General features: G+C 41.4%; 1 protein-coding gene across 8 annotated transcripts in view; it reads right to left on the bottom strand.

Moving 5' to 3' along the window:
• Positions 1-6,659: 6,659 nt before the first annotated feature.
• Positions 6,660-12,290, bottom strand: part of TRAPPC8 (trafficking protein particle complex subunit 8) — a 102,456-nt gene continuing 96,825 nt past the window's right edge. For all 8 annotated transcript variants that reach the window (XM_075920768.1, XM_075920767.1, XM_075920773.1 and 5 more), the window contains 3 exons: positions 11,559-11,704; positions 8,531-8,620; positions 6,660-7,746 (listed from right to left, as the gene is read on the bottom strand). In XM_075920768.1, coding sequence (XP_075776883.1) covers positions 7,512-7,746; positions 8,531-8,620; positions 11,559-11,704 — 471 coding nt within the window. In that variant the 3' untranslated portion in view covers positions 6,660-7,511. The remainder of the gene's footprint in view (positions 7,747-8,530; positions 8,621-11,558; positions 11,705-12,290) is intronic.

Here is a 12,290-nt window from a genome sequence, read left to right as displayed (position 1 = left end):
AAAAGAGTATTTCAAATCTGTATTAGTAGATTTGCTAAAACCTTACTGATAGTAACGATGTATAGTCCCCCAACATGACAGTGGTACAGCAACAGAAAAAGCAAAACAGAGGACATTCATCATTTAAGAAACTAACTGGTATTTTGTGTATACATTTCATATTGTCTTGTTAACATAAATATGTAAATGTTAATTAACATTATATAGAAAACTTTAGTTAACTATGTTTACAGCTCTGTAGTAAAACTGTTCATTTTCATTTGTTGCTGAGGGCTCATTTGTGGATTTGTCATTTATTAGATGTAGAGCAAGTGAAAATATAGTTTATTTAAATAAGATGCTTTAACTATGTTATGTTTCTTAGGAGAGAACTTTTGTTTTTATTATACCTTCATATTGTATGGATGTTATTTAAATTTAAAAATAAAAAAACTTGTAATCTTAAAAAAGCCTATGTTTTAATTGTTGTTCTATCCTATGTAAGATTAAACAGTTAAAGTGAGTTCCCTCATTACCCCTTCTGTAAAATCCATTCCTGTGTCATGGAGTTGGAAATGTAGTTCAGAAAAAAAAAACCCACATGAAAAAGGACTCCAGGGAGTACAAGCAGCAGCAAAATTATGTTGTAGAACTAAATCAATAGGGTGCAGTAATTGTAGGAATTAAGGCAGCAGCCTCCCCTCCTAGAAGCTGAACATGGTATTGAAAGCACAAGAACACAGCCTTACTCTCTTTGGATGTATAAGAACATGTTGCTATATCTTGTGAGGTATACCTTTAAATAAACTGGCAGAGTCAAATTAATTGCATAAGATTCACTGGTCGCATAAACAGTTTATCCTACTTACAAGTCCAAGATTTCATCTCTTCTAGTCAACAATAACCAATTAATAGCTATAGTGAAATGAGGCAATTATGCATCAGTTAGTGGATAAGATCTAAATGGATGATATTCTGACAATTTACTGATTATAATTCTGTTCTTGCCCTGAGCACTCATGCACTCTTCCCACTTTACCTCTCATTCAGGCTACGACTAGACTGCATCCCTTTTTCGTAAAAGGGATGCAAATTAGACGTACCGCAATTGCTAATGAAGCGGGGATTTAAATCTCCCCCGCTTCATTAGCATAAAAATGGCTGCCACTTTTTTTCGGCACGGAGCTTTGCCGGAAAAAAGTGCCAGTCTAGATGTGGATCTTTCAGAAAATAAAGCCTTTTCCAAAAGATCCCTTATCCCTCTTAAGGGAGATAGGCAATCTCCATTTTTTTTTTTTAAAAAAGCATCTTCTCCAGGATCTAAAATCAGTTTCAAAGACATTTGAAGCTATCTAAATAACTAAATCAAAAACAAACTACTAGCAACTACTATTTCTAACTCAATGACAAACCATTTTAACCATTCCTACTGTGAAACAGAATTCTAATATGAATCCAGTTCTCCAGTGAGGAAATCTAGAGACACAAGATAGGTTTTCAACAGTATACAATTCAATTACTATCATATCATCATTCAATTGCCTCATATCATAAGGGCAATAGCAAAAGCATAGACTCGGTTGTGTTCTGGTGTCAGGTTTATAAAAGCAACAACTTTATACCTAGTATAAGGTGGCATTAAGGTAAAAAAATAATATAAACACTCACACAAGAACAAAATGTTTGAGAAATGCATTAAGGACTCTATTGTAAAGCATGTTCACAGAATAAAGTTAAACTTAGTCATGCAGCTATAACTTCGTCATTTCTGGACTTAAGAGCTTAATTGTGCAAACAACATTCTCATCAGTGTTTGGCATGGAATTTTCAGTGTGTTTGGTTTTTTCCTTTTTGGTTGTTTCTAGGGTTTTTTTGGGGAGGATGGGGGAGATGATTTTTAAGAGAAAATAAAAAAAAACTTTACAAATTCAGCTTAAGGGTTAATTTAAATGGAATTTAGATACATTAAGATATGGAAACACACAGTAAAGGCACCCAAACAATCTTAACTCTGTCTGGTAGAGACACCATACTCTAGTATTACAAGAACAAGATTGTTTATACCTAATCTACAAAGGAAGAGGTACTTTTCCCCCACTTAAAATATTACTACAGATATGGTTGTTTAGATGCCTTGTGATTTTCAATACGTATTTGGATTTAAATTTAAACTTAATTTTCCTGGGTTTGTAATACTTATATTGGAATTATTCAGAGTTCTTAAGGTTTTTATCTTTGAGTTTATCTATATGCATTCAACCTTAACTGCAGCTTATCAGTGCTTTTTGGGATTTGTTTCTCTGTCTCAGAAATTATTACATAGGCATTTCTAGTCTGAAAGACAAAATAATGAACCAATTGTAGAGACAAAAACGTGCGCTAAGATATATGGAAACAATTTTGGGTTGTGAAATCACTATTAATAGTAACCCACTCTCCTTGTGGCTCTGCATGCTTAGGACTCATCGATGTAGAAGGAATTGACCCATGTGTGACTTCTCTTGAAATAACTTAATGTTGCATCTAAAATAAAAGGGGTGTGGGAGCAACTTCCTTAAGTACTTTACACAGACAACAATCGTTTGGTAACAGGATAAGCAAGTTTTGATTACTCTCGAGAGAAAACCTGTTAGTTCCCTTGTTACAACTGGTTTAAGGCTAAAAGTTCCTCGATTCTCTACTTATTTTCCCTTTGCTTTTAAAATTCCCCATTGATTTTTAATTAAACTTTCAAATTTGGTACACTTGTTGAACTAAAACCTTACTTGCTTCACTTGGGTCTTTAGTTAGGTTTTCTAAGTCCTGGGAACACCTAATACGGATGTTTTTCCCTCTTACACGTATACACACAAATACTCACACTATTATACACACTATTCCAAGAGACAAAGAAACATCTTGATTCTGACTGGATATCCAAATGCCCTGTTGAACATGGTATTAGTCATTTCAGTAAAAACAGTGCCAGGAAAAATAAGAGGATTGAAGGCGCAGTATAACAAGGCCAGGATGCCAACAGCTGCCTCTTTGGCATGGAGGAAACTACTCCTTTTAACATGAACTGGAGCATATTCTTGGCTTTTTCCCAGCCACAGAACCGTGGATGCTATAGGATTGTATCCAACTGGCAAATTACAAGGAGAACAATGACATCTAGTATAGTCCAGTTAGAGATGATGTATGAAATAGAGGATCAGAAATGTTGGACACTATGTAACAGTCTTTTTAGCCCAGGAAACAAGCACGAATACAGGTTTTGGTGAAGGCAGAAAACACTGGGTTTAAAAAAAATACTAATTAGGGTGGAACTACATGTATGGGGTTGGATGAAGAGCCTTCTACATTCACATGGGCATTTGCATTATTCTAAGACAAGTGAATGTAATCTCACATGAGGACAGAAGTGCTGACTTTCCCTACCTCCTTAATATCCTCTCCTTTCCAACTCTGTTTCCACAGATGGCAGCTCCTTCCTTGCACATTTGGTGGCGCTTTCCATAAACCCCTGTGTTACCTGCATTCCAAACAAGGACATAAACCCCAAGTACATGATAGCTAGTTGAGCTTTGCCATCCCGATGAAGAGAGTTGTGCTAAAAACAGCAGCATAATGGTGTCACAAGATGGCTGATCCTGGGAAGCATCCAGCATGTCTAGTTCACTGCCACTGAAAGTTAAAGTTAGTCAAATTCAGACTCGAAAGAAGGCATGCATTTTTAATGGTAAGCGTAATTAAATTTAGGAACAATTTACCAAGGGCCACAGTGGATTCTCCATCAGTGACCACTTTTAAATCAAGACTGGATGTTTTTCTAAAAAAGATGCCCAAGAAATTATTTTGGGGGAGTCTATGGCCTGTGCAATATAGAAAGTCAGACCAGATCACAATGGTCTCTTTTGGCCTTACAATCTATAAGCATATGCTTCCAGCTTGCCAACTGAGGCGCTGATGGAACACATGGGGGCTATAAAAAAAAAATGAGGGAAAATCTGAAGAGGTCTGATTAGACCAGGCTGCCTGAAACTACAGACTGGAGGAGAAAGAAAAACTGGTGAGAGCCCACTCAGAGAGAATCTGCTAAGTGCAGAAAGCTTTGCAAGCCCTCCCTGGAGCCTGGACTAGGGAGTTAAATTTTGATTGACTAATTGAATAGTCACTGCAATTTTCATCAAGTATTTGATTAGTAGGTAAGAGCGCCTCCATGAAAGTGCTGCAGGGAGCATAGGGCCAGTGGGCAGTTCCTCACTGGCCCCATGCCCCCTGCAGCATTTCAAAACGGCAGCACCACATGGAGGCCGGGGTTAGCTGGGGATTTCCCCTCTGGCTCCAGGCTCTATGCAGCGCTACCGCTTTGAAATGCCACATGCAGCCTAAGGACTCTCCAGCTGGCCTTGGGCTGCAAGCGGTGCTGCCACTTTGAAGCACCCCTTTTTCTCCCCGCAAGAACAAACAAACGGGGGAGAACGACTAGTCAACTAGTGTGTTGACTATCCTATAGTCAACTACACGTTCACATCCCTAGCTTGGGCTTAGCCAAGAGACTCATAGGGAAGCTGAGAAGGGCTAAGGGCTAGTAGCCTGAAGAGGGCCTAGCCTGCAGATCTTTGTGAACCAGAGTCAATACCACAAGGCTGGTGAGGGAAATGAGCTGTTGGACTGTGTCTGAATAGATGAGCCATGAGACTGGATACTCACAGGGGAAAGGCCTGGGGAGTAGGACCCTAGAACAAAAGCATAAGGTAGGAGCCTCTGAATGATGTACCTGGAGGGAGGGACAGAAGATTTCTACGCACCTACACATTTACTGTAGGTTTGCTGATAATGGATTTACTACATGGATTTTAGGTAAATATATTTTGCCCAGAGATGAGCACTTGTATTAAACATTGAGACTGATCCTTTCATTGTAAAACAGAAGAGGAATCAAATGCAGGTGCAGGTTTGTATTACAGATGTCACCGTGTTGACAACTACATGATTAATCCAGAAGCCTGGGCTTACTGGCTAATCTTATCTAAATGTATCCCCCCCGCCACCACTTTCTCAGTATCAGAGGCAGCAAGTGGGTGGGAGAGCAGGAGCTGGTGCCTGTGGGTAGCTGGCTGATAAGAGGGGCAGCAGTGCGGAGGGTGAGAGGGGCAGGCTGGAACCAATATGTATAGGGAGCTGACTTTCAAGAAGCAGCACCTTAGGGGCTGAGAGGTTGCCGCGGCAGCAGCCCCTGTCCACAGGGGGTCCGAACTCCCTGCAGAGGCTGCTCCACATCCCATGGAGCAGCCTCTGTCTGTGGTGAGCTTGGGCCTGCTGCATATAGAGGCTGCTCAGAGGCAGCAGCCTTTGTCTGTTGGAAGCATAGACCCTCTGTGGACGGGTGCTGCTACCACCCCGCATTGGTGCCTCTGCATCAGAGGCAGCAACGCAAAGCTGGCAGGCAGCCAGTCTGTGTGGGGAGCTGGTTTTTAAACTGGCTCCCCTCATGGACCACCTCCTGCCTGCCTCCCCACGCTGCTGGCCCTGCCTCCAGGGACTATTGAATAATTGTGTATTCACTAAGATTTCTTGCAGTTACACGACTATTCAATTACAGGCAGTCCCCGGGTTACGTACAAGATAGGGACTGTAGGTTTGTTCTTAAGTTGAATCTGTATGTAAGTCGGAACTGGCGTCCAGATTCAGCCGCTGCTGAAACTGACCGCCAGTTCTGACTTACATACAGATTCAACTTAAGAACCCCAAGTCAGCTGCTGCTGAAACTGATCAGCGGCTGATTCCAGGAAGCCCGGGGCAGGGGCTTTCTGTAGTCAGCCCCTGGTCAGTTTCAGCAGCGGCTGACTTGAGGATGCCTGGGGCAGAGCAGCTGGGGTGCTGCTGGGTTGGTCGAGTAGCGCCGCCGCTCCTCGGCGCTACTGGACCAACCCAGCAGCACCCAAGCTGCTTTGCCCCAGGAGTCCTGATTCAGCCGCTGCCGAAACTGACCAGGGGCTGACTACAGAAAGCCCCTGCCCCGGGCTTCCTGGAATCAGCCGCTGATCAGTTTCAGCAGCAGCTGACTTGGGGTTCTTAAGTTGAAGGGGACCAACCGGCAGCGCCCCAGCTGCTGTACCACAGGCGTCCGGAGCAAAGCCGCGGAGCACCGGGGCAGCCCAGACGCACCGTGGCTGTCCTGCTGCCCTTGGGCTCCGCGGCTTTGCTCTGCTTTGCTCCCCGTCTCCCTGGTCTGCAGACCAGGGGGACGGGGAGCAAAGCGGCGGAACACGCGGGCAGCGGACAGCCCAGAAGCGTCTGGGCTGTCCGCTGCCCGTCTGCTCCGCCGCTTTGCTTCTCTCCCTGGTCTGTTGGAGACCAGGGAGATGGGCCCCGTTCGTAACTGCGGATCCGACATAAGTCGGATCCGCGTAACTCGGGGACTGCCTGTATACAGTATCTAACATCCCTAGTTTGTATTGTGGCCTGTAGCAAGAGAACACTCCAAAAGGGGCTTCCTTCTGACAAACAGCAACTGTAACTTTGACTAAAATGCTATGTATGTATATGGGCTGGACCTGCCCCTTATCAGCATGGCTAGTGTGGCTGCATTGCACCAATGATATTTACACTGGCATGCAGTTTCTAATTAAGACATTATTTGTTGACAGGCTTCTGCTGTAGAGAAGATGTGAGGAAAAAATATTCAACAGAAGTTTATACAGTGAATATGGTGTATGTTTTATTCTATTTACAGTACATTTGTTATAAATATAATACATTTCTTGAAAAGTTTAATTAACTTGAGTAGATTTTTTTTTAAAACAGATCAACTCAGTTGTTATAGGTACATAATAAAGTGAATGAATTTAAATGACAATCTCATGGTTGTGGAATAGTGCATTCTGTACTGAGATGAATGAGAAAATACTCAAACTGGTTTCAAAATTATTTTCAGAACATCTTCAGTGGATTTGCGTGTAACCCATAAGGATCCGAATTTGAAGACACAATAACAAAGCCCAAAATTAATTTTAAAAACTGAAAAGAAAAAACCCCCAGTATAAATTGCATTTAACAACTTAGCAAACTTCACAGTAAGACTGGAATTTCTGACAAATAATGGCTTAAGTCAGGGAAAAAGACAACAAGGGCTGTCTTCTGAACGGTCTTTAAATATAGCCACAAAATATATTTAAAAACACCATGCTGGAAGCTGTAACAGCAGTCAAGCTGCTTTTTTATTACTACTATTATTTGGACAGGGCTTGGGATACACAAGTAATTTCAAACGGTTCTATAAGGAATATTTTAGTTCAGCATTATGAGTATTAATTATCAGAGATGCAAGAGACGTTAAAAAGGATATATGCATTTTCTGTCCAACGTGCTTTGCATTAAGAAACAAAATGGCAAATAGTCTGAGTATTTTGCTATTGTTTCCTATACAATCCTTTGTAACAAGTTAGATGTTGGGGTAACACATTCCATAACTGGAATAAATGTCAATCCAAAGAATAAGAAAAATCAGATTCTTTTGTTTTTTAGCATGGTCTTTCAGTAAGTGGTCAAATATTGTTGATGATGATCAGTGCCGGCATGGAGTTCTGCTGACTTGTTTCAAACAAAGTAACTTGATCTGCTAACTTAGCAAATACTCTGGGAGTTCCAAGATTATAGACTCCTGTATGCACAAAACAAGCTTTCAATTGCAAGCTATAGACCTCCTGACTTTTAAGCTGAAGTTTGTACTGTGTTTGCCCAAGCCATGTAAAAGAACCATGGATTTCTAGTGCTTCTGGACTGAAAGAGAAAAAAACACCCAGATATTACTTACTTTCTTATGCTTAAATGTCTATCAAATATGCAGATTCAAAATAACAGTCCTATGAAAAATGTTACTTCACTATGTAATATATTTCCAGTATTAACTAATATGTAAATATACTATCTCCACTGTTTTAAGTCAAGTTTCATGAGGATGAGAGGCAGTCTGTCATATTTTATGTCCCAGAATATGGATTTCTACCCAGCAATTCTAACAACAACAGTAGCAGTAATCTACACATTTTAAAAAAATAATGCACTCTTATTAGATAAGAGAATTTTAGATGAAAGTAGCTATATTTTAGTTGTGTCAAAGAAAATTAACCATTTTTAATGAAAGCAACATCTACAGTGATGTTCCTCTCAATTCTGATAGCCTTATGCAGGACACATTCCATTATTTCCCCAAAACAAGGGATTTAAACAAAAAATAAAATATTGTTGTCCTGCCTTTGTTTTTTAATCTAGCCACTACTCCCACCCTTCGTTGAAAGTATAATCAATTTCTGTTTTACTTCCAAATGAATATGGTTTTTTGAAAAACACTCATATTGACTTAATTATGCTCCCATTGAGATTGAGGTCAGTGGGAGTTTTCTATGGGAGCACATTGAGGATGAAAATCCTATCCTAGATATTTGATACATTTAGCACACACTTGATAAAGTGTTAAAAAAAATCAGATTAAGAGATCTCAGTAGCACTATGTAGTCACAATAAATACCAAAATGGTTGTAACTTAACATTCAAATGTTACTACCTTGTTGTTTTATGCCGCAAATCAATTATTACATCAACATCAGCCTGAGAACAATTGGAAAGTAGAAGAGTGACAGGTACTAAACAAAGGCTGCAAGAGAAAAATTGTTTTATGATGCAAGATTTATACTTATTCCTGATCAGTAACAACATCTATTTAAATATACATAGCGTCACATATCTATTTAAAAAGAATTATTCAATAATGTAAAAATTAAAATACATAGACCGTAATACTGTCATACAAAATACTGCTGATATCAGCTGCTTCATGCTGTGTCACAATCATTTTTACCCTGAAGAAGGAAATTCACTTAAAGTTTAATTATGAATGTGGCCTTGGAGAAAAAAAATAAGTCAGTGTTGAAACCTAATGAGACCTAGTAATGCAACAGTTCATAGTGTAGCTTGATTTTTGCAAGCCTTCTATAAAAAAAATCATGTATAACAAGGTGCAATAACAAACTTTAGAATGTGAAAGAACATTTGGCCCAATATGCTAACCTAAATTTTGACTTGCTGCAATAACATCTTTATGTTTTCTCTCTCCATATACATCTATCCTCTTCTGCATACTGTTGACTAATAGACTATTTAAACTATTTGCTACAGTGGCCTCAAGAAATACAGGCTTTTTAGCCAGGGCAGATGCACAATGCCCATCTCAAGGTGGAGCACTATGGACACCGGTAGGGTTGCCAGATGGTTGAAACAAAAATACTGAACACCTGTCTTCCTCTCCCCCCCCTCCCCCCCAAAAAAAAAACATCGGGAAAAAATTCTGTTGAAAGAAAAAGAGGGGCGGAGGGGGACCAAAGTTGTTGAGCAAATAAATAAATAAAACAGCATGTCCCCTTTAATAGTGAGTGCAGGGATAGGAACAGGGAAGTGGTTGAGCACTAAGACCCAGGGGAGTCACTGCTTCCCCTTGGTCTTTTTGCCAGCAGCCATTTTGTGCCAGCAGCCTTGCAGAACCAGGTAAGCATGGGGGCTGGGGATGTGTGTGGGGGCGGAGGGGGAGAGGAGGCTGGGAGCTGAGTGTGAGTGTTTGTAGGGTTGCCAGGTGACCGGCATATTCGCCTCCTGGCCGGCCGGGGGGGGAGGGGGGGGGAAAATCAAAATACCGGATCTCTTAGGTGACCGGTATTTTCTGAATTTTTTTTTTTAAACCAGACAGGAGGTGAAAATACTGGACTGTCTGGTGAATACCGAACACCTGGCAACCCTAGACCCCGGAATCCAATATACTGCATTTTTTTACATTTAGGTATTGCTTTATATTTCATATTCCAAAGAATTCTAATTGAATACACTTATTAACATTAGAACTTTTATACACAACACTCCTTCCAGAACGACCCCAGACTATTACACACACACTTTTCAGGGTCAGGCTGCCCTTCACTCCTGTCCACTCCTTCACCCCACCTCAGAAGCTGTAGCATGCCTCATGGAGAGAGGGAGGATTCAGACAGAGATAAGGAGGCTGAGGCGGGGTCAAGAATAGAGCTGGGACCAGGAGAAGAACCATATGTGGGTTACATGTAGAACCGCAGCCAGGTCACAATAAGGGGCTGGGCTGGGCCGGGCCTGGGAATGGGGCCCGAAGTGGAGTTACAGTTGGGCTACATGTGGAGTCGCAGCCAGGCCATAGTGAGGAGCGGAGCTGGAACCATGACTGGGGACTGGACTGAAGCACAGCTGGGGGAAAGGCTCCCTTCTCCTCACCCCTTCTTGGAACTGGCCCGGGTTCTACCTTGCCCCAATCTGGAATGTTCTTCTGTGTCCTCCTAGGGCAGTGTGCCCCACAGTTTGGAGACCAATGAATTAAAGGTATCTGCTCCCTACTGAAATGCACCATTGAGATTAATTAAGTATTTACTGCACTAAGTCTTTCATTTTCACCCATGTTAAGATAAATGGGGATACACTACAGCCATCCTTACTATATATTAAAGAAAAGTTTTCCTGCAGGACGATAGTGACATCATGCATCACTCTGCATCCTGCAGCCCCTCCACTCTGCCCTCCTCTCCTCCTTCCACCATGCTCAGGGGAGCTGTGAGCATACCACCTCTCCCCTCCCCCTTGGAGGGGGGAGAGGAGAAAAGCAAGAAGGGGGGCCCAGGCTTGCAAGTGTGGGGGAAAAGGAAAAAGGGGGCCTGGGCTGGTGCAGCAGGGAGTGGGTGGAGGGAGAAGAGGGACACGTCCTGGCAGGGTGGAGAGGGAAAAGGGGCCCAGGCTGGTACAGACACAGCCCTGCTCTCCCTGGTTGCCAGGGGGAGGAGGGAGTGGAGTTGCCTCCTCCCCTCCCCCCCGAGACGGGGGTTGGTGAGTACAGTGAGCAGGGGGCACAGCCCCTTAGTAGTAACTAAAAATGATTATCTAGAGTAAAGATTATTTTATCTGTTTATTCAAATATTGTCATTTTGCAACATTATACTCTTAATTTTCAAACCATTTAATGCCTGTTTATGTTGTGATTTTCTCCAGTTGTGCAGATGTAGTTCCCCCCCCCCCGTTACTTTCATTAACTACTTAAGTCATCTAACTTAAGATTCCTATTCACTTTTAAAGCAAAACACTATAATAAGGGTAATCAATAGGCAGACCATGGGCCAAAATAGACTGCCCAGATGCTTTTGAACAGAACCCAAAACCTTTACTTATGATTTCTTTTATTATTTTGTCTGAAATCTGGGCCTTGACTATACTCTGATCAAGAAATGTATACCCTGACAAAAGTTAATTGACTACCCCATTCAATAGTACTTCATTATTATTTCTTTTGCCCAGTCTTCAATGGCTAGAAAATGAATGTTACTGTGTTGTAATTTTATACAAACATTCACCAAAAGATTTTTTTTGCTTTATAGCCTGTGGTTGTGTTGAATTTTCCCTTGTTCATGGTTATTTTGTCACTTTATTTCATCCTTCCACCAAGTACTAACTAATGAGGATTTTTAACAACGAAACAAATAGTTTCCTAAAGGAATCTTGACATTTTAACAAGGTAACATCGATCAAACCTTTTTTGATGAAATGAGTGATTGAAGGACTCTGGATAATGAAGAGTAGTCTTGATAAGGTTAGAAAGCTGCTCTGGTGTTGGTCTTGTGGGTACTGAAGTGTTTTCTGGCCGGAAAAACTTTAAGAGAAACATTTCTGGTGATTCCTGGAACACAAAAAAATCCATACTTAATTTAAAATACAGGCAGTCCCCAGGTTACATGGATCCGACTTACATCGGATCCCTACTTACAAACGGGGTGAGGCAACCCCGCACTAGCTGCTTCCCCCCAGCAGACCAGGGAGACGCGGAGCGGCTTTTCTCAGCAGACACCTCAGCTTGAGGATAAAGGACTGAGGGAAGTGAGGTGTGGGAGAATAAAACTGAGCTCTGGAGAAATGTTAGGCTAGAGTTTCCCCTACAATATGTACCAGTTCCGACTTACATACAAATTCAACTTAAGAACAAACCTACAGTCCCTATCTTGTACGTAACCCGGGGACTGCCTGTACTCTTATGAATACACTGACACAACACACTACTATACGATAAGGGATTAATCAGAAAGATGTTAGCACGAAGGTATTATTTTCTCCTAAGAATGTTAGCTTCCAAGATTACACTATTATGGTCTCAATGTTTACAGGAGCCAAATCAGGATATTACGGTGTCTCACTGTTTCAGATGAGGAAGTGGTATAATTCTTATGATGTGGGTGCTATAATCGCAGCACATTGTTAAATCTTTTTCT

Source organism: Pelodiscus sinensis, chromosome 2 (assembly GCF_049634645.1).
Source record: "Pelodiscus sinensis isolate JC-2024 chromosome 2, ASM4963464v1, whole genome shotgun sequence".
Lineage (NCBI taxonomy): Eukaryota > Metazoa > Chordata > Testudines > Trionychidae > Pelodiscus > Pelodiscus sinensis.
The sequence above is the reverse complement of the archived record's forward strand: the minus strand, read 5'-3'. Positions and strand labels throughout refer to the sequence as shown.